Below are 23,190 nucleotides of genomic sequence, written 5' to 3' on the forward strand. Positions count from 1 at the left end.
TGTACCCTTCTGATTTATTCATGATATCTTAAAACTGTAGAGATAGTCCTAAATATCTGATTATAATTTATTAATACCGCCTTATAAGTTTCAACATACTTTATTGAGAACAAAAATACACAGTTCAAAATTTGGTAAAGGTTGTCTTTATATTGACACGCACGACGTTTACAATAGCGTCAGAGACATTGTAGTCATTATTTGGGAATCTTTCGAAGTGGCAAGACGACAATTGTGCAGCTATGCTGAAGTATTTGTGATATTAAAAGATCGATCAATTGTAATTAATCAATTACAATTAATGCGATCAACTATATTTTTATCTGTACAAAGATATAACATACAAAGTAAGTCGTAAAAATATAATAATTTAATTAATGTCTGTCTATCATTAAAGTTATAAAAAATATGTGAAATGTAATTCCAATCATTTCATAAAATAGAATATGACTAAGTTTAATTTCATTTCTTCGGGAACTTATTTTTTATAAGAATTTTTATGTACAAGGAGGTCTACTTAAATCGATCATATGAAATATCTGGCTTATTTTTGATGATATAAAAAAATTAAAATGCAAGTGTTTCGAGGGAAACATATTTTAGTCATGTTTTTTTTTAAGGAGACGTTAAAAAAATATGAAGGTTACCTCCACTTTTTTAAATGGAATTGTATGATTTTTTTACACAATATGATTTTTCTGTATATAAAAATATTAAGATAGTAATATAAAAAAAATCAATAGTTGGCGAGATATTTTTTTACATTTTTTACATTTTATTCTGACACATATTGACATAAAATGTTAAATAACTTGTAAACTATTAACTTTTCTTAATATATACTTTTCCTAATGATAATTATACCTTAACACTTTCATGAACAGAATAATAAGATGAATTAGTTGGTGGAAAGAACACATAATTGCTTATTTAAAAAATTATCTATTTTGCATACATATTTTAAAGCAACTAAATATGTTTTCTTTACACCAACTGATTTATCTCATTATTTTGTTCATAAAAGTATTAATAAATAATTATTAAAAAGTTAATAGTTTATGAATTATTTAATTTTATGTCAATATGTGCCAGAATAAATTGTAAAATATCTCGTCAACTATTGATTTTTTAATATCACTATCTTAATACTTACTTTTATATGCAGAATAATTAGAGGAATTACATTGTGTAAAAAAAATCATACAATTTGATTTAAAAAACGTGTAATCTTCATATCTTTTTGGCGCCTCCACCTAGAAAACAAACATGATCAAAATACGTCCTCCACAAAACTTTTCTACTTTTGGTTAAAATTTTTCTTATATTATCAAAAATAAGCGAGATATTTCAGATGATCGAAGTGGATTACCCTGTATATCACACACGCACACACACGCATATACGCACGCACACACACACATATTTGATGAATACTTTACAAAAATGATAAAAGTATGTAGATAAATACTTATAACATATGTAAAAATAACAGATTAATAAAAGTTTTAAACTATTTTTTATTGTGGGCAATTATATTTATCATTAATAATTTGTTTATTTTGTTTATTTGTGTATAATGAAAAAATTAAAAATTAGTTTATTATTTATCCTTTGAATTGATTTGGAAATTGAGAAATAACAAATATAATTCTAAGATTCAATCTTATAATTCTCGAGAGCAAAACTTCCCTTTTTAATAATTGCTCTAACCAATGGTTAAACAATTCAAATATTAAATACAACAACAATAATATGTTTATGTTATTTAAGTTTGATAGCAAATATTCTTTACGCACAAATGTAAATAGTGCTACTTAAATGTCTGAAATTATCTTTTAAATAAAGTAAATTAATTTTTTATTTGGTTTTTATAAGAAAAAATCCTATAAAAAAATAAGATAAATTAATTACGAATACATCAAAATATACTCAACAGATATTAAATACATATGATTCTTGTAATAAAAAAGTGCAAAATTTATTTTTTTCAATTCTTTTCATTTTTATGTAAAAATTTATGTTAAATCACAATAACATTGTTTTTTTTTTTTTAATGAACAATCGCAGGTACGTAAAAAGAGGGATTCGATATGGGATTTCTAAAATTGTTATTAAATATTGGCCTAATATTGGCCATAAGAACGATTCCTTGCATCGGTCAAAATAGAGAAATTATTAAACGATTACCGAATAATACGATACCAGTCCACTATAACATCAGTCTGATACCGTATCTCAAAGAAGGCAATTTTACTTTTTACGGTAAATCCAATGTCAATATCGAAATTCGTTATGCATCATCAAAAATAAGCTTACATTCAAGAGAATTAAAAATAAATGAAACGGCGACAACATTGATCAATGACAACAGTACGGTTTATAAACCGATGAAACATATTTACAATGTAACAACCAACATTTTAACACTGAATTTTAATGATATATTATCGCCCGGTCTGTACATCCTGAATATGAAATTTGCCGGTAATTTATCAAAGCCTTCTCAAAAACAGGGTTTTATGAAATTTTCGTACACAACCTATGAAGGAAATATTACGTAAGTAAATATTAAAACATAAAAATGTATTTCCAATATAATGATTGCATTCTGCAAGAAAACTAATAACTCAGTTAGCGCTTAGTGATTCTTTAATACGATAGATTCCTACATTTAGATTTTGCGAAGAATTAAAGGTAAGAACCAATCATATTAAAGAATCATTGAGCGCTAACTGATTAATTTTCTCTGCTGAACGGAGCCATAGACGCAGTCTTTGTTATTATCTTCTTTTGCTTCTATCATTGTTTCTATACTTAAAAGTTTTTTTGATGAAAAATAATTATAATATACATATATGTATATACATTAAAATATATGCATGTTTTAATACTTTGAACGGTAACTTCAATTTCAAATGAAACAGATATGCATCCAAGAAAAAATGTTTCATATGTAATTATTTCATATTACTTATAATTATATATAATTATATGTATATAAAATATGTCCACATACATAAAATTTTTTGCAGCACAGTATCGCAATTTTTGATATATCATTAAAATTTGTTTACATCTAATAATACAAATGATAATAAACAGTAATTAGTTTTTATTAAATTTTTATATTAGAAGATATAAAAAATTTGCTATTATTTAAAACATTTTATTAAACAGTAAGTGGTTAGCTGTAACACATTTCGAGCCGAATGGCGCCAAACGAATGTTTCCATGTTGGGACGAGCCAGCATTAAAAGCCACTTTCAACATCTCCGTACTGCATCATCAGAAGCACAGTGTACTATCAAATATGCCAATACGAAAACAATTCTGGGAACAAAAAGACATGATACATACACATTTCGAGACCACACCTGTAATGTCCACTTATATCGTGGCGATTGTGATGTTCGATTTCATCAAAGTTCCCAACGCGAACAATACCATCAATATGTGGTGTAAATCTTTGACATCGAAAGTAACATTGGCACACAATATTGCTGAAAAGGTTGTAAAGTTCTTGATTCAATATACCAATAGTTCCCAGAAGGTACCCAAAATGGATTACGTCTTGATACCAAAGTTTGTAGTTGGCAGCATGGAAAATTGGGGCCTCATCATTTATGAGTAATATATACGCAGTTCATACAAAATTTATAAAATTATTATAAAGCTACTCAATGTTAATTCTAGCATTCAAAATTTAGTAAGATACGTGCATGATGTGCAACTCACAGATAAAAAAATACGTGCCTGAATATTTGAATTATCCAAATGTAATATATACAGGATGTCCTGTAAGTTTTGGCCAATCGCTTTTGTGTAGATAGAGCGGACTAAATTGAGTCAAAAAGTTCTCTACCATTTTACAATTTTCGCAATAGTTAACAAAATATTAATTTCTAAAAATTGCCAAATATTGGTTTTGAATAATTTTTTACTCTAATACTATCAACTTTGTAGGAAAACTGCAAGAGGCAAAAATCATTTATTTTCTTCTCATAAAGTTCTGAGAATTTGTTAAGAATTTTTTAAGAATTTTTTATTATCATATTTTCAGGTTGGTAGAAATAAAAAAATATAGTATTAAAAAGTTGATAAAAAATTCTAAAAAAATTTATAAAGTTCTATGAGAAGAAAATAAATAATGTTTGTCTCTTGCAGTTTTTCTGTAAAATTGATAGTATTTGAATAAAAAATTATTCAAGATCAATATTTGGCAATTTTTAGTAATTAATATCTTGTTAACTATTATGAAAATTGTAAAATGGTACAGGACTTTTCGACTCAGTTTAGTCCGCTCTATATGTATATACAAAAGCGATTGGCCAAAACTTATATTTATATATGGTTTATAATCAGTATATATAGTTTGGATTTGTACAAACATACAGACTTCAAAAAGTCTGGAAACGCTAAAATATTTCGAAAATGATCAACTGTAGCGAAAAATATTAGGTGTTGGAATTAATTCGTAGCGTTTTTAATGAAAGAATGTTATTTATTTCACATGAGCATTAAAAAATACATTAATGAAAGTACTTCCCATCACTTGTAAAACGCTACGAATTAATTCCAACACCTAATATATAAAAGCGAAGTTGTAGGACTACAAAAAATCTACCTAACTGATGATAAGAGATTGACCTTGAATGGAATTTGCAAGGTCAATTTTTTAAATAGAATCCCCTATTTTTTATTGCATATTTTTATAGCATACCTCGAGAGCTTTCCAAAACACTATAATAAAATAATTTTTCATGAAGTACTTTTCAAGTTATGAGGCTTGAAAGTTACAGTTACGCCGGCATTAGCATTACACAAGGTATCCATTCGACTGCTAAAATCTCCCCGTGGATGTCGTTCAGGATCATGTTCTGAATAACATTTGTCAAAATCAAGGCCAATGGAGGTTATACCTCTTATTTTCACTTTTACGCAAAAATGAATTTTTAGTGCAAAAATGAAAATTAAAAGGAATAATCTTCGATGGCCTTGATCTTAATAAATGTTATCCAGGACATGATTCTGAATAATATTCAAGAGATTTTAGCCGTCGGTCACCTTGCGTAATGCTAATGCCGGAGATATTGTAACTTTCAAGCCTTATAATTTGAAAAGTACTTAATGAAAAAATATTTTATTATAGTGTTTTGACAAGCTCTTGAAATAAGTTGTAAGATATTACTATATATACAAAAGAGGGGGATCCTGTTTAAAAAATTCAACTTGACCTTCATATGACCGTGCAGACTCTACCCAATGTCAATCTTTTATCATCATTTACGTAGATTTTTTGAGATATTTTAGCGTTTCCATATTTTTTGAAGACCCCGTAAATTTATATATCATACATACAGGAGTGAATAACGCTTTTACTTCTGTGTTGTTATTTATTTTTTATTTTAATGTTTTGATAATTGTAACATTTTGAACGTTGTAATTTTTAATGATGATAACTGAAAGTCAAAGATAAGAAAGACACTTATGAAAAAAATAGCTTGTTATCATTACGCGTTATTTATTGAAAAAAGTTATTTATAATAAGAAAGTAACTCATTATTTGTAACGAACTAAAGTATGTAAAAGTAACGCATTGACATTATACAAGTAATGAGTTGCTTTTTTTCAACAAATAACATCTAATAATGATAAGCTATTTTTCAAAAATGACTTTCCCAATTTATAGCTTTCAGTTATCTTTATCATAAAATTGCAACATACTACCAAATCGTTTTTACAAAAAGTAACAGTTAAACTACTAGCGTTATTTACTTCCCAACTCTATTGACCAACTCTATATATATTTATATACATATGCACTATATGCACGCGCGCGCGCACGCACGCGCCCCACACACACACACACACACACACACACACAAAATCAAATATCTGAAATATATTTAAAAGTATTACGAATTACGCTGTAATTACTCAGAAAAACATTCGACTGCATATTCAGAAATATTTTACATAATTATATCACGTAATATTATGTTTTTAGTGAATCAAAAATTGTCTATGATGACAATAACGATCCAACATATCAGAAAACAAAAGTAGCGTTGACAGTAGCACACAAACTTGCACATCAATGGTTTGGCAACTTAGTCACTCCATCTTGGTGGTCCTATCTATGGTTAAGTAAAGGACTTGCTTCGTTTTTCCAAACATACATAATTAACAAGGTTATTGAATTTCATTATATATAATGTAAGATTGCTTATTGAAAAAAAGGATTTAGAAATACTTAATTATTTTAATCTAAAGTTAGAATAATATCAATTAAATACAATTAAATACTTTCGTAAAATATAAGATGGAACTAACGTGTGCTTTCTAATATAAAATTATGAAATGTGTGTAACGCGTTTTGAAATGAATTATAAAAATATTTTAATAGAATTATGAAAATTAAAAATAATATTCTTGAGGCTTCCACGAGTGCTTTCTATATAAAGATTATGCGCAGGGCGAGGAGCAACCTGATACCGATATCAGGCTGCTCCTTGCCATGATGAAGTGAATTGCAAGGTTCACGAAACGTTGGCATTCCAAGAATGGATCTGGACACGAAGAAAACCCGCGAAACGCATAATCTTTAAATGAAAATTAAAAATATTTGCTTTTGGTGTTTGTTGAATTGAAGATTTATTATTTTAATTTTTTTATATTTCAACATTATCTTTATATTTAGAAATTGTAAGAATATTGTAATCATTTCAGAACAGAATTTGAAAATATTTTATTCTCTGCATTCACCACAGAATTTAATAAAATAATAAAATTCAATATTTTGAATCTTCATATCTTATTTACATTTTTATTTTAAATACTCTGTAATAAACTTCTATAGATAATTAAACTGTAAGTATGCTCTTTTTTAAAAATGTTCGTTATAAAATTAATATCGTAATTTAGGCGTAATCATGGGCGTAGGGGATATGTGGGAAATTCTATTAATTCAAACTCTTCTTCCGAAAGGTTTTATTTATTTTTTTCGTTCTTCATAAAGAGTATAACTTCATTTTTTACTCTGAGTAAATTTGTTATTATTTTATAAAATATTATTTCTCCCGTTACGACTATATACATAATTCCTAGATTTTTCGTTAGAGATTTTGATAGAGTATTTAATATATAAACAAAATTTTAGCAAGATTTTTGAACTAAAAAGCAAAACCTGCTCTAATACATTAATAAGTACTACATTCACAAAACTACTATGATATTTTGTTTGGGTTATCGTATTTTATAAATGTTATAAATCATAATCATAACCTTTAAGAAACAAAAGTTATGATTTACATTTAATATATTTTTTTTAATATTTTTTATTTAATATTTTTTTTTAATTAGAATCTTAAAGAAAAGACATTCTAAGCTTTAAAATAAAGCAATTTGTTATTGTAAGATATATGGTATTTATGAGTGATAAATAAACTAACCTTCCCCTCTATGAAAAAAATCCTGGATATGCTAATGCATGTAATAAAATGTAAAATAGCTATGTTTTTATTAAAAAAAAAAACAAATTATAGTTTATTTTTAATAAAATGCAAGCTTCTTTCGCAAATTTCGATCTTCAATCACATTCAAATACTTTCTTCTACAGATTTTCGAAAATTATAGGCGGACGACGGAACTACTTATGATTCAGAAAATACAACAATGTCTTCTTCAAGATACAGGCTCATTAAATTTTGTCACAACGAAACTTGGTAGTACTTTTGAAGATAACTCATTAAATTCTTTTGTTTATAAAAAAGGTAAAATTATGTAAATAAAATTAAATTGTCGTTTATATATAGATTTTTTAATGTTTATAGTAGTGAAAAAAAGATAAAGCTAATGGCAAACAAATTCTTCTTTAATGCATATTTACACATATCTTGAATTTGTATGTACTTTAAATGTATTATTAATTGATATTTTATAATGTATATTATTGCAGCATCAGTTTTATTACGCATGTTACAAAATACAATTACCGATGAGGTATTTCGAAAAGGTCTCATTATATATTTGACCAAGCAGTAAGTGTGTCTTTCTAATGCATTTCTAATGCATTATTATAATATATTATATATATATGTATTATAATATTAAATATTATAATTATAATGATAGTTCTAATATTTTAGTGCTATATTATATTGTTATTTATTAATTGTAAGCTGTACACTTTGGTCCGCATTTAGAATGCTTTTATCGAAAAATTCGCATTTTTATTTCTAAAGTTCTATAACATAATATTATATAGTAATATTAACTTATATAAGAATAATTGCTAAAATGATAAAAACATATTATGAATAGATTTTCATGTTTTTATTTAATTATAATTGAATTTTAAATAGTTATAAGTTTTTATATGTATTTATAAATTCAATTATAATAAATACTCGCTTAAATCCTTTAATAGTCAATATACATTACCTTATGTGTTTGTTAAATTTATAGTCAGTTTAGCTCGGCTACTCCGGATGATTTATGGAGCGCTATGCAAAGTGCTCTAGACGAGTCTGATGTGCCGCACGAAGATTACAGAATAAAAAAAGTGATGGATACTTGGATGAATCAAGAATGCTATCCTTTTGTACATGTGGAGCGAAATTACGAAACTGGTGAAGTAATAATATCACAAACATATGCTCGGCAATATAAGAAAACTACGAATAAAATTAAATGGTGGATTCCTATAACTTTTGCTACGCAGTCCAATCCGAATTTTTCCAATACTGTACCTCATTATTGGTTACGACCAGATCATAATATAAGCTTCACAATTAACTCAGATGATTGGATTATTGTTAATTTGCAACTCACTGGTAAGAACGAATAAAAACATTAAATTTTTTTACTTATTTTATTTTGTTCTATAATTATGAAAATTTTACATCATATTTATATATATTTATTTAACATATTTATATGTATTTTGTACTTATAAAATCTTAAAAGAGATTTATATATTTAATTTTCCAAAATTTTGTCAAATAATAATTAATGTAAAATAATTTATAATACGTAATTTCTATATTTCATTGTGATATTTGTATACAATATGTTACATTTGCGTGTTATATTAAGAAAAGGTTAAATGTGGATATATGAAAATATCTTGATAAATTCAGATTCATTAAAAAGATTTAATAACACATACAATAATGCAACAGGATACTATCGCGTTAGTTACGATACCAAAAATTGGCAAAAAATTGCACATTACTTAAATAGTAATAATTATACAAAGATACATGTTTTTAATCGTGCTCAAATCATCATTGATTGGTTTATATCGATGCTTGATAATCGAATGAATAGCTACTCATTCCTTCAACTCATAAGATACCTTTCGAAAGACAGAGATTATGTGGCATGGCAATCATTATTTGAAATTATAGAACATATGCCGACTCTTTTACTGCCGGAAATGATACATATCAAGGTATGATTTTATAATTAAAGTTATATAAAGTAATACGGATAATCTTAATTTTCTTTCGGCTATAAATGGGCTGCTTCTTAAATTTGCACTTTTTTAAAAAGTTAACACTTATAAAAATTATATTACATATTTTCATGTAATATATAATTAAATTCTTTTTATATTTGACATTTTCATATAGCAATGATTTATATTAAGAAAATGGCTATATTAAGAAAAATATAAATACATAATAAAAAAGGAGAATATAAAGTATTGAATACATAATTAATAAAACTACATACATGAAAAGTTGTGTTCATAACATTCTATTTTTATTAAGCAAGACATCTTTATAGATTATTTATTTTATTTGATATTAATTTTATTGTTATAAACAAAAATTTTTTAAATAATAAAAATCTAAATTTTTTTATATAAATATTTTAAGTACTAAAAATGATTATGCAAAGTTCCATTGAGATTCACCATTTAGATCAACATCATGACCTTGACAACATATGTCAAAGTCATCAGCCAGGTTTAACCTTTTCGCAATAATTATCCTAATTTCTAGCTATACTTCGAGCATCTCCTTAATGAGCTTCTTCAGTACGTAAAATACGTAGAAAATCCTGATGATGATGATATCACAAAATTGACAAGGATAAATGCTTTAAAATGTGCATGTATTCTTGGTAACAAGAAATGTAAGGAAGTGACCGCGCTTAAATTAAGCAAACATCTCGCGGATCCCAAAACTTACAAGTAATAAATAATCTTATACTTATAATTATTTCGTAAATTGTATTTGTGTGTGCATGCGTACACGTGCATATGGATACATTACAGACAACTCTCCATTTCTTCAAATTGTCGAGATCAAATATTCATCTTACACTTTCTATAATATATAAGTCAATCTCTTCTTATTTAATAATGACATAATGAATAAATGTAGTGTTGCGTACAAGCAAAAATATAAATACAATAAAATGACAAGCTGCACTATCAACATATCTTTCTTCATTTTATTTCTTTACTGTAATATTATTATGTGATAACTTTTACACTACAGTAGAGCAAAATAAAAATTTAATTTTACCAAGTTATACCGTTTAATAACATATAACAAGATTACGGAACGTAAAAATATAAAATTTGATAAAATAGAAAGTCGGTTATTGTATGAAATATGTATTCTTTTTTAATAAATATATATTTTAGAATTCCACAAATGGAAAAATTTATGTACTGTGCCGGTATGATGGCAGCCAATAGGACTACTTGGGATAAAATGTTCGAATTATATTTAAAAAAAGGAAAAAAATGGGAACGAATGAAATTATTGAAAAGTTTGAGTTGCGCTGAAGATCCTGATATCATCATCTACTATTTAAATGTATTAGCATTGAATACTTCATTATTTCATAATAATACGCATTCTTTTATCTTCAAGTGTATTCTTGAAAAGCATGCACGCAACGATATAATTCTTGATTACATATTAAAAAATTTTATGATTATACTTCCTAGGTAATAGTATTCCTCTTCGTAAACGTGCTATACTGTTTTCTTAATCATAAGTATTTATTAATTATGTTATTTTGTTTTTATAGATCATTTACTATACATGCAATGATAAAACTTATTCTCGACAATGTTTATATTTACGAACAAATTGACAAGGTAAATTTCATAATTATAAATTTATGGTTAGTGATCTATTGACTATAAAAATCGCTTTAGCCCTCTTACAATATCCAAATTTAAAAAAATAATATATCGAATTATTGCATAATAATAAACTAATTATTTATTCAATATCTCGAACTAATCTGTTTCAGGTGAAAAGATTCTCAGAAACTACGTTAAATCATTATCCACTCATTTTGTCTGAAATTAAAGAATTGATATACATGAAAAGAATATCTTACAAAATTGATATTAATAACAAGTTTTTCTTCAGAGAAGAAGATTTAATTGAGAATTGATTAGTGATACGTTCACAAAAAAGTAAATCTGCAAAAATTTAAATTTATCTAATTAAATTTATAATAATACTATGTTCATCTATTTAAATACAGATTGTAAATAACTAATCTATTTAATACTACTAATTTATTTTTAATTATATTACTAATCTATTTTGTAATTATTTTTGATATTTTTCAATAATTTTATAATTTTTAGTATTTTATTAGTTTGGAAAAGCTATTGACATAATCTTCTGATAATAAATCTTTTGCCAAAAATATAAAAATAATTTAAAAATAGAAAAATAATTTACGTTATGTTATATATTATTAGGTGTTGGAATTAATTCGTAGCGTTTTACAAGTGATGGGAAGTACTTTCATTAATGTATTTTTTAATGCTCATGTGAAATAAATAACATTCTTTCATTAAAAAACGCTACGAATTAATTCCAACACCTAATATATATTAGACTTTTTGATGTCGTTTTTAGAACATTTTTATAAACGTTCTAAGTATAGTTTATTACATTTGAAGAGCACTGTAATTGAATTGTCTCAAGGAATAAATATTTTCTAGATATTATATATATAATAGTATCTTTCTAACAAATATTTAAATTGTTTATAGAATTATTATTAATTATTATTACAGATGTTGATTTAGAAGAGAATAGACGTAAAATAATAACATCATTTTATAATAAAATGCTAGCTAAAATAAAAGTTTTTATTTAAAAGTTATATAAAATAAAAACATTTTTGCAATATAAAACATTGTAGATTCCTAGTGTTTTATATTATAGATAATTCTACTAAAATATTAAGATTGTAATCTTTCACATTTTATGACTTTTCCATTTTTCATCAGAATTTTTTGATGTACATACTTATTGTTCTGGTTTAATGGCAACTATACAAAAATCATGGGACAAACGATGAATATGTATAGATATGGAGATACGTGAAAACTTTTTAAAAAATTTTGATTTGCTCTAAAAATTTCGATATATTATTATCAAACATTTGAATATTATATCATAGGATAATATTTAGCACTGCAAATAAGAAATCACATTTCATTTTTCCCTTTTCAATCTATTAATTAATCATTCATACAATAATCAGATGCATAATTAAGTGTTAAGAAATCTTGAAAGAGTCGAATTTAAGTAACATCTTCTTAACAAATACTTATACATAAAATTTCTATTAAAATGTGAGTTTCTCTTAAAATAAACTGTAGCATATCATTTTATTACGTTATTTTGTATATTTATATTCATATTAAATAATTATTATTGTTAATAATTATGTTAATAATAATTACTTTATATATATATGTGCATATACATATATACAGATAGAGTTTTCCATATTCATTTACTTATAATTCAAAGACTCTATGACCGGTATTCATAATCGGTTCTTATAAGATCATTAAATAATCTTTTAAGAATTAATACAACCTTCGATCTGTTTGATTCATGACATCTTAAAATAATAAAAAGAATGATCTTAAATATAAGATCCGACAATAATTTATTAATATCGCCTTATAAGTCTCAACATTTGTTATCGAGAACAAAAATTTACAGTTCAAAATTTAGTAAAGGTCATCTTTATATTGACACGTACGACATATTCACAATAGCTTCAGAGACATTACAGTCATTATTCGGAAATCTTTCGAGGTAGCAGGTCCATCGCGCAAATATACTGAAATCTGTGATATTAAAAGATCGATAATTGTAATTAATCAATTATAATTAATGCGAATCAACTGTACTCTTATCTGCACAAACGTGTAACATACAAAGTAAGTCGTAAAAAAATAATATTTTTTAAATTCTTCATTACTTATGTTTTTAAAATAATGTCAATTATTTCTTATATTATGTTCTTCACATTTACACACATGCACACACGCACACACGACACACGCACACACACACACACACACACACACACACACACACACACACACACACACACACACACAAAATATTTTACAGAAATGAGAAAAAGAAAGTATTCAGATAATACTTATATTGTGCAAAAATAACACATAAATAAGAGCTTTATAATACTTTTTTTGTATGTGTATATTCCATTAATAATTTATTTTACAAATAAATTAAAAATTAATTCAATCAATATTTTTATTTTTTTGATTAATTTGAAAACTGCAGAGGCATAACAATTATAATTTTAAAATTCTATGTAGTATATCTCAAGAGTAAAATCTTTCTTTTTAAGAAAATCTTAATAAACGATATTAAATATTAAGTGAAAATATATCAAAATGTTCAAATCGAATCAAAAAATAGATTTAAATTTTTCGTCCTTTAAATAATTTCTTAATCAATAACTAAACAATTCAAATCTTACACAAAAATATATGGTAGAACGTGCCTTTTTCATCCATTTCTCAGGATAATATTTATGTTTCTGAAGAACATATATTGATTATTTAAAGGTTGTGCTTGTACTCTCAAGAAGCAATCATGATCGTATAATGTAATTATAAGCACATCACTGTAGATCGTAAATTTTCACTGACCGCTCTAATAGTCCCGCTCTACTCCAATATGTTAACGTTTTTTTTAATTATGATAGCAAACATTCACTACAGATAAATGTAAACACGCTACTTAGATGTGTCTAAAATTATCTTTTAAATCAATATTTTATTTTGTTTCTATTTAAAGAAAAAAATTCTATGAAAAAAACAATAAGATAAATTAATTACAAATCAAAGTATACTCAATAAATATTAAATACATATGATTCTTATAATAAAAAAGTGCAAAAATTATTTTTTCTAATTTTCTTTCATTTTTATATAAAAATTCATATTAAATTACAATAATTTTGTATTGTTTTTTTTTCTTTAACAAAAACAATCGCAGATACATAAAAAGAGGGATTCGATATGGGATTTCTAAAATTGTTATTAAATATTGGTCTAATATTAGCTATAAGAATGATTCTTTGCATCGGTATAAAAAATTTAGAAATTATGAATCGATTACCGAAGAACACAATACCAATTCAATATAACATCCATCTAACAACGTATCTCAAAGAAGGCAACTATACTTTTTATGGTGAATCCAATGTCAATATCAAAATTCGTTATGCATCATCAATAATAAGCTTACATACAAGAGAATTGGAAATAATTGAAATGGCGACAACATTGATCAATGATAACGGCACGATTTATAAACCGATGAAACATACTCATAACAATGCAACCGACATTTTGACACTGAATTTCAATGAGATACTCTCGCCCGGCCTGTACATCCTGAATATGACATTTGTCGGTTATTTTTCAGAGCCTTCCGAAAAACTGGGTTTTATGAAATTTTCGTACATAGCCAGTGAAAGACAAAAGTAAGAAAATATTAAAACATAAAAATATATTTACAAATACATATAATAAACAGTTTTTAACTTCTTATGCTTTTATCACTTTTCCATATATAAAAATGTTTTCCAGTAAAATAATTATAATATACATATATATGAATACATACACACACACACACACACACACACACACACACACACACACACATATATACATAATAAAATATATGTATATTTTAAACGGTAATTGCAATTCCAAATTAATCATAAAACGGCACAGTTATGCAGTATTTCAATTTTTGCTCTTGTCAAAATTTATTTACGTGTAACAATACTAATGACAGTTAACAATAATCAGTATTTATTAACTTTTTAAGTTAGATGACATAGGTAGAAAATTTGCTATCATTTAATATATTTTATTAAACAGATTAGAGTTCGCTGTAACACATTTCTTGCCGAATGGGGCCAGACGAATGTTTCCATGTTGGGATGAACCAGCATTAAAAGCCACCTTCAACATCTCCGTAATGCATCATACACAATATAGGATACTATCAAACATGCCAGTAAAAGAAATATATGATGATCAAGATAATATGAGAACGACATATTTCGAGACTACTCCTATAATGCCCACTTATACTGTAACGATTGTGATGTTACAATTCATCAGCTTTTCGTCAATAGTACATGAAACCATCCATACATTTTGGTATCATAGATCGTCATTAGTGCCTACATACCTTGGATTCGCATATAATGTTTCTGAAAAGATCACGGATATTTTGATTGAATATACCAATTGTTCCCTGAAGATATCCAAAATAGATCACGTCGTGATACCGGAGTTTACAATTGACAGCACAGGAAATTGGGGACTCATCACTTATGAGTAATGTACACAGTTCATAAAAAATTAATTAAGTTCTTATAAAATTAATCAATGTTAATTTCAGAATTCGAAAATTAGTAATTTAAGATACGTATCTATCACACAAATACCAAAAAAGTATAATATATACTTTAATATATTTAAATTGTCTTAAATAACATAAACGTATTTAATACCAGTACATCCATCCCTTTTTTTAAAATGATATATATATATATATATATATATATATTAGTACAAACATATATGTACATATATTATACCCAGATAACAAAATGTCTGCAATCTTCTAGCAGACTGTTAGCAGGTTTGAGCAGAAAATGACGGCAGTCTCTCATCAACTGCCATCCACATTAGACTTGTGTTCTGTTAACATCGCCTGTCGATATAATGTGATGGCAAATTGTTGAGCAGATCCTGCCGACATTATCTGATGTTTGCAGATTCTATTACGTTTTTTCTAGCAGTCTGTTAACATTATTATGTACATTTAATTCTTGTTATTTTATAGATCAAGTATGTAGCATTTAAAAAATAGTTTTCTACAGACTTACCTATCTGGGAACGCACAGATATGGGTAACTTCATTATTTCTACCGTTACTTTTTATAATAACAGTTTGGTCAATTTTTAACTGATACGTTGAAATTTTTGATGATGACAGCTAACAGTAAGTTAAAGATGGAACATTTATGAAGACATTTATGAAAAAAATGAATTTTTATCATTACGCATTATTTCTTGAAAAAATTTATTTATTAAGAAAAGTAACATTATTTGTAACGAATTAAGCATAAGTAAAAGTAATGTAAATAAATAAAAGTAATCGACACGTTACAATCAACGAGTTATTTTTTTTCAATGGATAACTCGTAATAATGATAAGCTACTTTTTAAAAGTGATTTCTCTAACTTTTAGTTTTTAGTTAAAGTTATCTTTATCGACAAAAAAATTGAAATTACTACAATGTTATTACAAAAAATAACTGTAAAAATTACGGTGTTATTTATTTCTCATCCCTGCATATATATATATATATATACATATATATATATATATATGTACAAAAAGAAAAAAATTCCAAATATTCAAATTATTTACGTAAGAGAATTATGACATAACATAATTGTAATATAATTACTCAAACTTAACTCAGACTGCACGTTCAATGACATTTTACATTTATATCATATTATTTCAGTTATTCAAATCTTATCTACAATAAAGAGATGGATCCAACATATGAGAAAATTTTCATAACAATGTTTATAACACATAAACTTGCACTTCAATGGTTTGGCAACTTAGTCACTCCATCTTTGTGGCCTTACCTATGGTTAAATGAAGGAATTGCTTCGTTTATTCAAAACCTCGTAGTCGAAAAGGTTATTAAATATTGTTAATATTATTAATGCAAGGTTGTTTGTTGAAAAAAGGATTTTATAGTACAGTTTTATTCTAAGATTACACTGAGAATATTTTCTTAAAATTACTATAAAATTATAATTGAGATAACCGGAATTCCGATTGATTAAATCAGAATTTTCTGGTTTGTCCATTTTCAAATAGAAATAAATCATTCTTCTCAGTGTAGGATAATACCTATTAAATATAATTAAATACCATATGTTTGTAAAATATATCAAGATGGAACTAAATGCGCATAACGCATGCTTTAGTTGAAGAGTGCTTTAGTAAAACTCGTAACACGTTTATTAGAAACGGATTATAAAAATTTTAATATAAATTCTTATTAAAAATATTTGTTTTTATGTTGAATTAAAGATTTGCTATTTTAATGTTTTTTATATTTAAACATTACTTTTATATTTAAAAAATCGTAAAATTATTGTAATTATATTATTATAATTCGAAAATATTTTATTCTTTGCATTTGCTACATTTAGAAATTAATAATAAAATTTAATATTTTGAATTTTCATATCTCACTTTTATTTTCATTTTAAATAATTTCTAGCAAATATTATAAATAATTGTCGTATCTTACAAAGATCCGTTATTTTAATTTTTTTATATTTGAACATTATTACTCTTTCATATTTAGGAATTATTTAAGAATAGTATAATAGTTTATTAAAATTCATGAATATTTTATTCTCTGCATCCGCTGCATTTAGTATTTAAGATAATAAATAACAAAATTCAAACATTTTGTATTTTTATATCTCAAATATTATTTTGGTCAGTAATGTTATTTTCATATTAAATAATCTCCAATATTTTTAAAAAATGATTAGGTAAATGAGATATTGCTCTCTTTTCTTGAAAAATAATAAACAGTTAATATAATCTACGAGCTAATATAGTCTATTATAAAATATAAAATAGTATTGTTTCTGAAAGTAATAAATTAGTAATTTTTTTTCTAGTGCAAGTTTTTCAGAATTTTTAATATTTAATCACTTTAAAGCATTCTTTTTCTTCAGATTTTCAAATTGCCAGTAATGTATTTATTGGACATTGAGAACATACAACGATGCTTACTGCTAGATACAGGTTCATTGAATTCTGTCACATTGAAGTCTTCATTTGATGATATTCTAGATGAACTTCCGTCGCAATATCTTATTGAAATTTATAACAAATGTAAGATAACGTAAAAGTAAAATTAAACTACTTTTTATAGATACTTTAATCTTAATGTGTACAAAGAAAAAGATAAACAGATGGCTATCAGCCAACAAATCCTTTTTTGAATGTAATTCATCTTTTTACATAGCATATATTTATTACGTATGTACTTTAAATGTATCCACTTTAAATGTATTATTAATAGATATTTTATGATGTATATTATCACAGCGCCAGTTTTATTACGTATGTTATATAATACAATAACCGCTGAGATATTTCGAAAGGGTCTTATTACATATTTGGTCAAACGGTAAGTATATTTAATGTAGCATTACATTATTATTACATGTTATAATATTAAATATTATAAGTATAATAATACTTTTAATATTTATAATGATATTTATAGCATCATCAGAATTTATATGCGCTCGATTATTGTTGTTCAATTATAGGTTGTATACATTGGTCCACTTTTGGAACGCGCTTTTATTGATAAAAACGCACTTTTATATGAATTTTTATAATATACGTAACGTTAACTATATAATAAAAACGTATTAGAAATACAGTCTTTTACGTTTTTATCCAATTATTAGGTGTTGGAATTAATTCGTAGCGTTTTTTAATGAAAGAATGTTATTTATTTCACATGAGCATTAAAAAATACATTAATGAAAGTACTTCCCATCACTTGTAAAACGCTACGAATTAATTCCAACACCTAATATAATTTAATATATGTCAGTTTAAAACGGTATAATAAATTTTTACATGATGTATCTACATCTGATTAAATTAAATATTCACTTACATTCTTTAATCAATATACGTTACTCAATATACATTACTTCATGTTTGTCAAATATGTAGTCAGTTTAGTACGGCTACCCCGAACGATTTGTGGAGCTCCATGCAAAATGCTCTAGACGAATCTGATATCCCCCATGAAAACTACACAATAAAAAAAGTGATGGATACTTGGATGAATCATAAGCGTTATCCTGTTGTACATGTGGAGCGAAATTACGGAACTGGCGAAGTAACAATATCACAAACGTGTGTCCAACAATATGGTGAGAATAAAACTACTAAATGGTGGATCCCTATAACTTTCGCTACACAATCTAATCCGGATTTCTCCAATACTGTACCTCGTTATTGGTTACGACCAGATCAACATAACATAAGCTTTATAATTAACTCAGATGATTGGATTATTGTTAATTTGCAACTTAGTGGTAAGTATAATACATGTATATATATATATATATATATATATATATATATATAAACATATTTAATCTTTTTTATATATTTTATTTTGTTTTATCATTACGAAAGTTTTACATCGTTTTTATTAATTATATTTGCATGTATTTTTTTATTTAAAAGAGCTTAAAAGGAATTTATGTATTTAATTTTTCAAAATTGTGCCAAATATTAATTAATATATATATAAACTGATTTAGAATCTATAACTGGTATACTTTGTGTGATATTAGTATATAATATATTATATTGTGTATAATATATTTCATTAAAAAAAAGTTAAAATGGATATTTGGAAATATATCTTGATAAATTTAAATTTATTAAAAAGATTTAATAATACATACAATAAATAATACAACAGGCTACTATCGTGTTAATTACGATATCAGGAATTGGAAAAAAATTTCACAATACTTAAATACTAATGAGTATGAGAATATACACGTTCTTAATCGTGCTCAAATCATTGCTGATTTGCATGCCATGGTAATAGATGATCGAATAGGTGGTTATTTATACCTTCAATTGATAAGCTACCTCAAGCGAGATACAAATGGTGTAGCATGGCAAGCATTGTTAGATATTATACAAACTATGCCGAAGCCTCTCTTACTACCAGAAATGAAACATGTCAAGGTATGACCTTATATCATTTAAGTTATATAAAGTATTATGATGAATCCTAATTTCTGTTCGTATTACACAAATTGATTTATTCTTAAATTTGAATTTTTTTTTAAGAGCCAACATGTAGAAAAGTTATACTATTTGCATGTAATATATGATTTTAAAGCAGATTTTTTTTAATATATAGAAATGATATTCTCATATAGCAATAATTTATAATATTAAAAAAATAAAAATAAAAATATAGTAAAAAACGAACAATATAAAGTATTAAATATACAATTACAAAGAGCTGCAATCATTTCATGTGTTTGTGAGCACATAATATCCATTCTAATTAACATATTAAATTAGTCTAGCAAATTATGTATATCTTTTACGTCATAATGAAACCACTAGTACATAAAGATATAATATGGCGCAATTAAAAATATAACATAATCTGTAATACAAACTATATTGTCATGTGTTGATTATGTGTTTGATAAGTATCAATAAATCATGTAAGCAGAAATTATTGGCAAGTAGTTACTCAATGTTATCGTGAAGGTATCAAGTTTCCAACAAAATGAGGACTCAGTTGCTGCAATTCTACTAGCAACTTATACTTATTTACTTAGCAATACATACTTAGCAAGCAACATGCCAACAACAAGATAAATACGTTGCTACCTGGATGGCTAATGTACGCCAAATTAGCAAATATTACAAACACACACACACACACACACACACACACACACACACACACACACATACGACATGACATGCATATTTATCAATATAAATATTCGCCAATATTTAACAAATGTGCGTAAAGTTGTACATTGGCCATGTCTGGGGTGGTCTCAAATCGAATACATTACTTTATGATTTCTAGAAAAGCTATGAACAACTCCTCCATAAGTTTCTTCGGCACATAAAATACACAGGAAATAGTAATGATGACGATGTCACAAAATTGACAAGGTTAAACGCTTTAAAATGTGCATGTAAGCTTGGTATCAAGAAATGCAAGGAAGTGACCGCGCTTAAATTAAACAGACATCTCATCAATCCCAAAACTTACAAGTAATAAATAATCTTACATTCTTGCTTATTTCGTAAATTGTATTTGGTGTGTGCTTGCATACACGTGCATATATATAGAGTCAACTCTCTATTTCGTCAAATTGTCAAGATCAAATATTCGTCTTACATTTTTTATATAAGTCACTCTCCATTCTTATTTAATAATATAATGACAGAATAAATGGCGTTGTACAAGCAAAAATATAAGTACAATGAAATGACAAGCTGCACTACTGATATATCTTTCTTCATTTTGTTTCTTTATTGTAGTATTATTATGTGATGACATACAAGTGTTTTATACTACAAAATAGGACAATAGCGCAGAATGAGAATTTAATTTCATAAATTTATGATTGTTTAATAAACACGCAACAAGATTAGAGAACGCGCGCGCGCGTAAAAATACGAAATTTGATAAAATAAAAAATCCGTTACTGTATAAAATATATGTATTCTTTCTTAATAAATATTTATATTTTAGAATTCCACGAAGAGAAAAATTTATGTACTGTACCGGTATGATGGCAGCCAATCTTACTACTTGGAATAAAATGTTTGACATATATGTAAGAAGAAAACTAAAAGAGGATACAAAAAGATTATTGATGGGCTTGAGTTGCGCTGAAAATCCTAATATCATCATCAACTATTTAAATATATTAGCATTCAATACTTCATTTTTTGACAATGATGACCATGCTCATGTCTTCAAATTTATTCTTAAGAGGCATTCACGCAACGATAAAATCCTTAAATACATATTAAATAATTTTGAAGCTATAAAACCTAAGTAATAATATTTCTCTTCATAGTTATCTATTATACTGTTTTCTTAATCATAAAAATTTGTTAACATGTTATTTTTTTGTTTTTATAGATCACTTAGTGCACCTGCAGTGATAAAACTTATTCTTGACAATGTTTATTTTTTTAAAGAAATTGACGAGGTAAATTTATAATTCTAAATTCATAGTTATTATATATAGTATTGATCTATTGGCTATCAAAATCATTTTAGCCCTAAAACCACAAAATCTTGTAGCAATTATTATTGCTACAACGTTGCAAAATTGTTAGAACATTGCAAATGCTACAATATTATTGGAATTTCTTGTTATAAGCTTTAAATAAAAAGACCTTTTACATGAGAAATTATAAATTAATGCAATTTTAGACAATTAAATTAATATTAATAATTAAGAATATTATATTTATATAAAGGTTATACATTATATTTTTAAGGAATATTATAAAAGCAAGTGTAAAATCGATGTATGCTAAATTCATAAAATATAGACTGAATATTTATAATTCACTAATTAATATTAAACCGTTCAGAAAATAGTTTAAAATAATTTCAAGAAAATCATTCTATCTGGGATTATAATAATTCATTCTGGTTTTTCTTAAATAAAAAGGAAAATAAAAGAAAATCCTTTTCTGGCGTAATATAATACATTTCCGTAATTAAAGAGTTTAATATTTTTTATATATGGCATATATCTTAATATTACTTATACTTATTTTATTATATTAAGTTAAAGATAATATAATGCATCAAATTTCTTTCCATAAAAATAAATTACTATTTATTTAGTATCTCGAACTAATCTGTTTCAGGTGGAAAAATTCTCACAAACTAATTTCAAACAAGATCAAAAAATTTTGTCTGAAATTAATAAACTGATAAACAGTACTAGAGAATACCTTTGGAAAGTCCTACACGATGTTAAAAAGAAGTTTGACTTCAATAAATTTCACTTTCGCGAGAAGTTATTCTCCTAGAAAGAAGTCATACGTATAATAAAAACATAATCTGATGCAAAACTTACATTTGCATATATTAACTTTCTTATAATAAGATTATGTTTATTTATCGTATGTTTATTTATTATTATATTGAATTGTAAATAATTTATTTTTAAACATTTTTAAT

At 25.5% G+C, this 23,190-nt stretch overlaps 2 protein-coding genes across 3 annotated transcripts; both read left to right on the plus strand.

Annotated features, from left to right (window-relative positions):
* The first annotated feature begins 193 nt into the window (after window positions 1-193).
* LOC105151436 (aminopeptidase N-like) lies at window positions 194-11,510 on the plus strand. Of its 2 annotated transcripts, none has more exons than XM_087404572.1 (12): window positions 194-347; window positions 2,068-2,557; window positions 3,178-3,627; window positions 6,008-6,191; window positions 7,619-7,772; window positions 7,958-8,039; window positions 8,467-8,834; window positions 9,183-9,454; window positions 10,011-10,201; window positions 10,661-10,969; window positions 11,053-11,122; window positions 11,281-11,510. In XM_087404572.1, the coding sequence occupies exons 2-12, from the start codon at window positions 2,091-2,093 to the stop codon at window positions 11,425-11,427; spliced, it is 2,694 nt and encodes an 897-aa protein (XP_087260698.1). In that variant the 5' UTR covers window positions 194-347; window positions 2,068-2,090; the 3' UTR covers window positions 11,428-11,510. The 2 variants fall into 2 exon arrangements, with proteins under 2 accessions (XP_087260698.1, XP_011063440.2); XM_011065138.2 differs by having other exon boundaries at window positions 10,661-10,835; window positions 11,281-11,368.
* Window positions 11,511-13,072: 1,562 nt separating this feature from the next.
* LOC105149239 (aminopeptidase N-like) lies at window positions 13,073-21,885 on the plus strand. Its single transcript, XM_087404438.1, has 9 exons — window positions 13,073-13,228; window positions 14,322-14,811; window positions 15,218-15,682; window positions 16,885-17,068; window positions 18,131-18,290; window positions 18,507-18,588; window positions 19,152-19,519; window positions 19,915-20,189; window positions 21,061-21,885. The coding sequence occupies exons 2-9, from the start codon at window positions 14,345-14,347 to the stop codon at window positions 21,253-21,255; spliced, it is 2,196 nt and encodes a 731-aa protein (XP_087260564.1). The 5' UTR covers window positions 13,073-13,228; window positions 14,322-14,344; the 3' UTR covers window positions 21,256-21,885.
* The last annotated feature ends 1,305 nt before the right edge of the window (window positions 21,886-23,190 follow it).

Source organism: Acromyrmex echinatior, chromosome 3 (assembly GCF_024713525.1).
Source record: "Acromyrmex echinatior isolate Ae372 chromosome 3, ASM2471352v2, whole genome shotgun sequence".
NCBI lineage: Eukaryota > Metazoa > Arthropoda > Insecta > Hymenoptera > Formicidae > Acromyrmex > Acromyrmex echinatior.

What these genes read in the sequence shown, in the direction of transcription:
- LOC105151436 (XM_087404572.1), top strand. Translation starts at nt 2,091, where the DNA reads ATGGGATTTCTAAAATTGTTATTAAATATTGGCCTAATATTGGCCATA. An exon ending in ATTATATATTTGACCAAGCA is followed by an intron (nt 8,040 to 8,466) that starts GTAAGTGTGTCT and finishes TTAAATTTATAG; the next exon opens with TCAGTTTAGCTCGGCTACTC. An exon ending in GCGGATCCCAAAACTTACAA is followed by an intron (nt 10,202 to 10,660) that starts GTAATAAATAAT and finishes TATATATTTTAG; the next exon opens with AATTCCACAAATGGAAAAAT.
- LOC105149239 (XM_087404438.1), top strand. Translation starts at nt 14,345, where the DNA reads ATGGGATTTCTAAAATTGTTATTAAATATTGGTCTAATATTAGCTATA. An exon ending in TATTGAAATTTATAACAAAT is followed by an intron (nt 18,291 to 18,506) that starts GTAAGATAACGT and finishes ATATTATCACAG; the next exon opens with CGCCAGTTTTATTACGTATG. An exon ending in CAGAAATGAAACATGTCAAG is followed by an intron (nt 20,190 to 21,060) that starts GTATGACCTTAT and finishes TATGATTTCTAG; the next exon opens with AAAAGCTATGAACAACTCCT.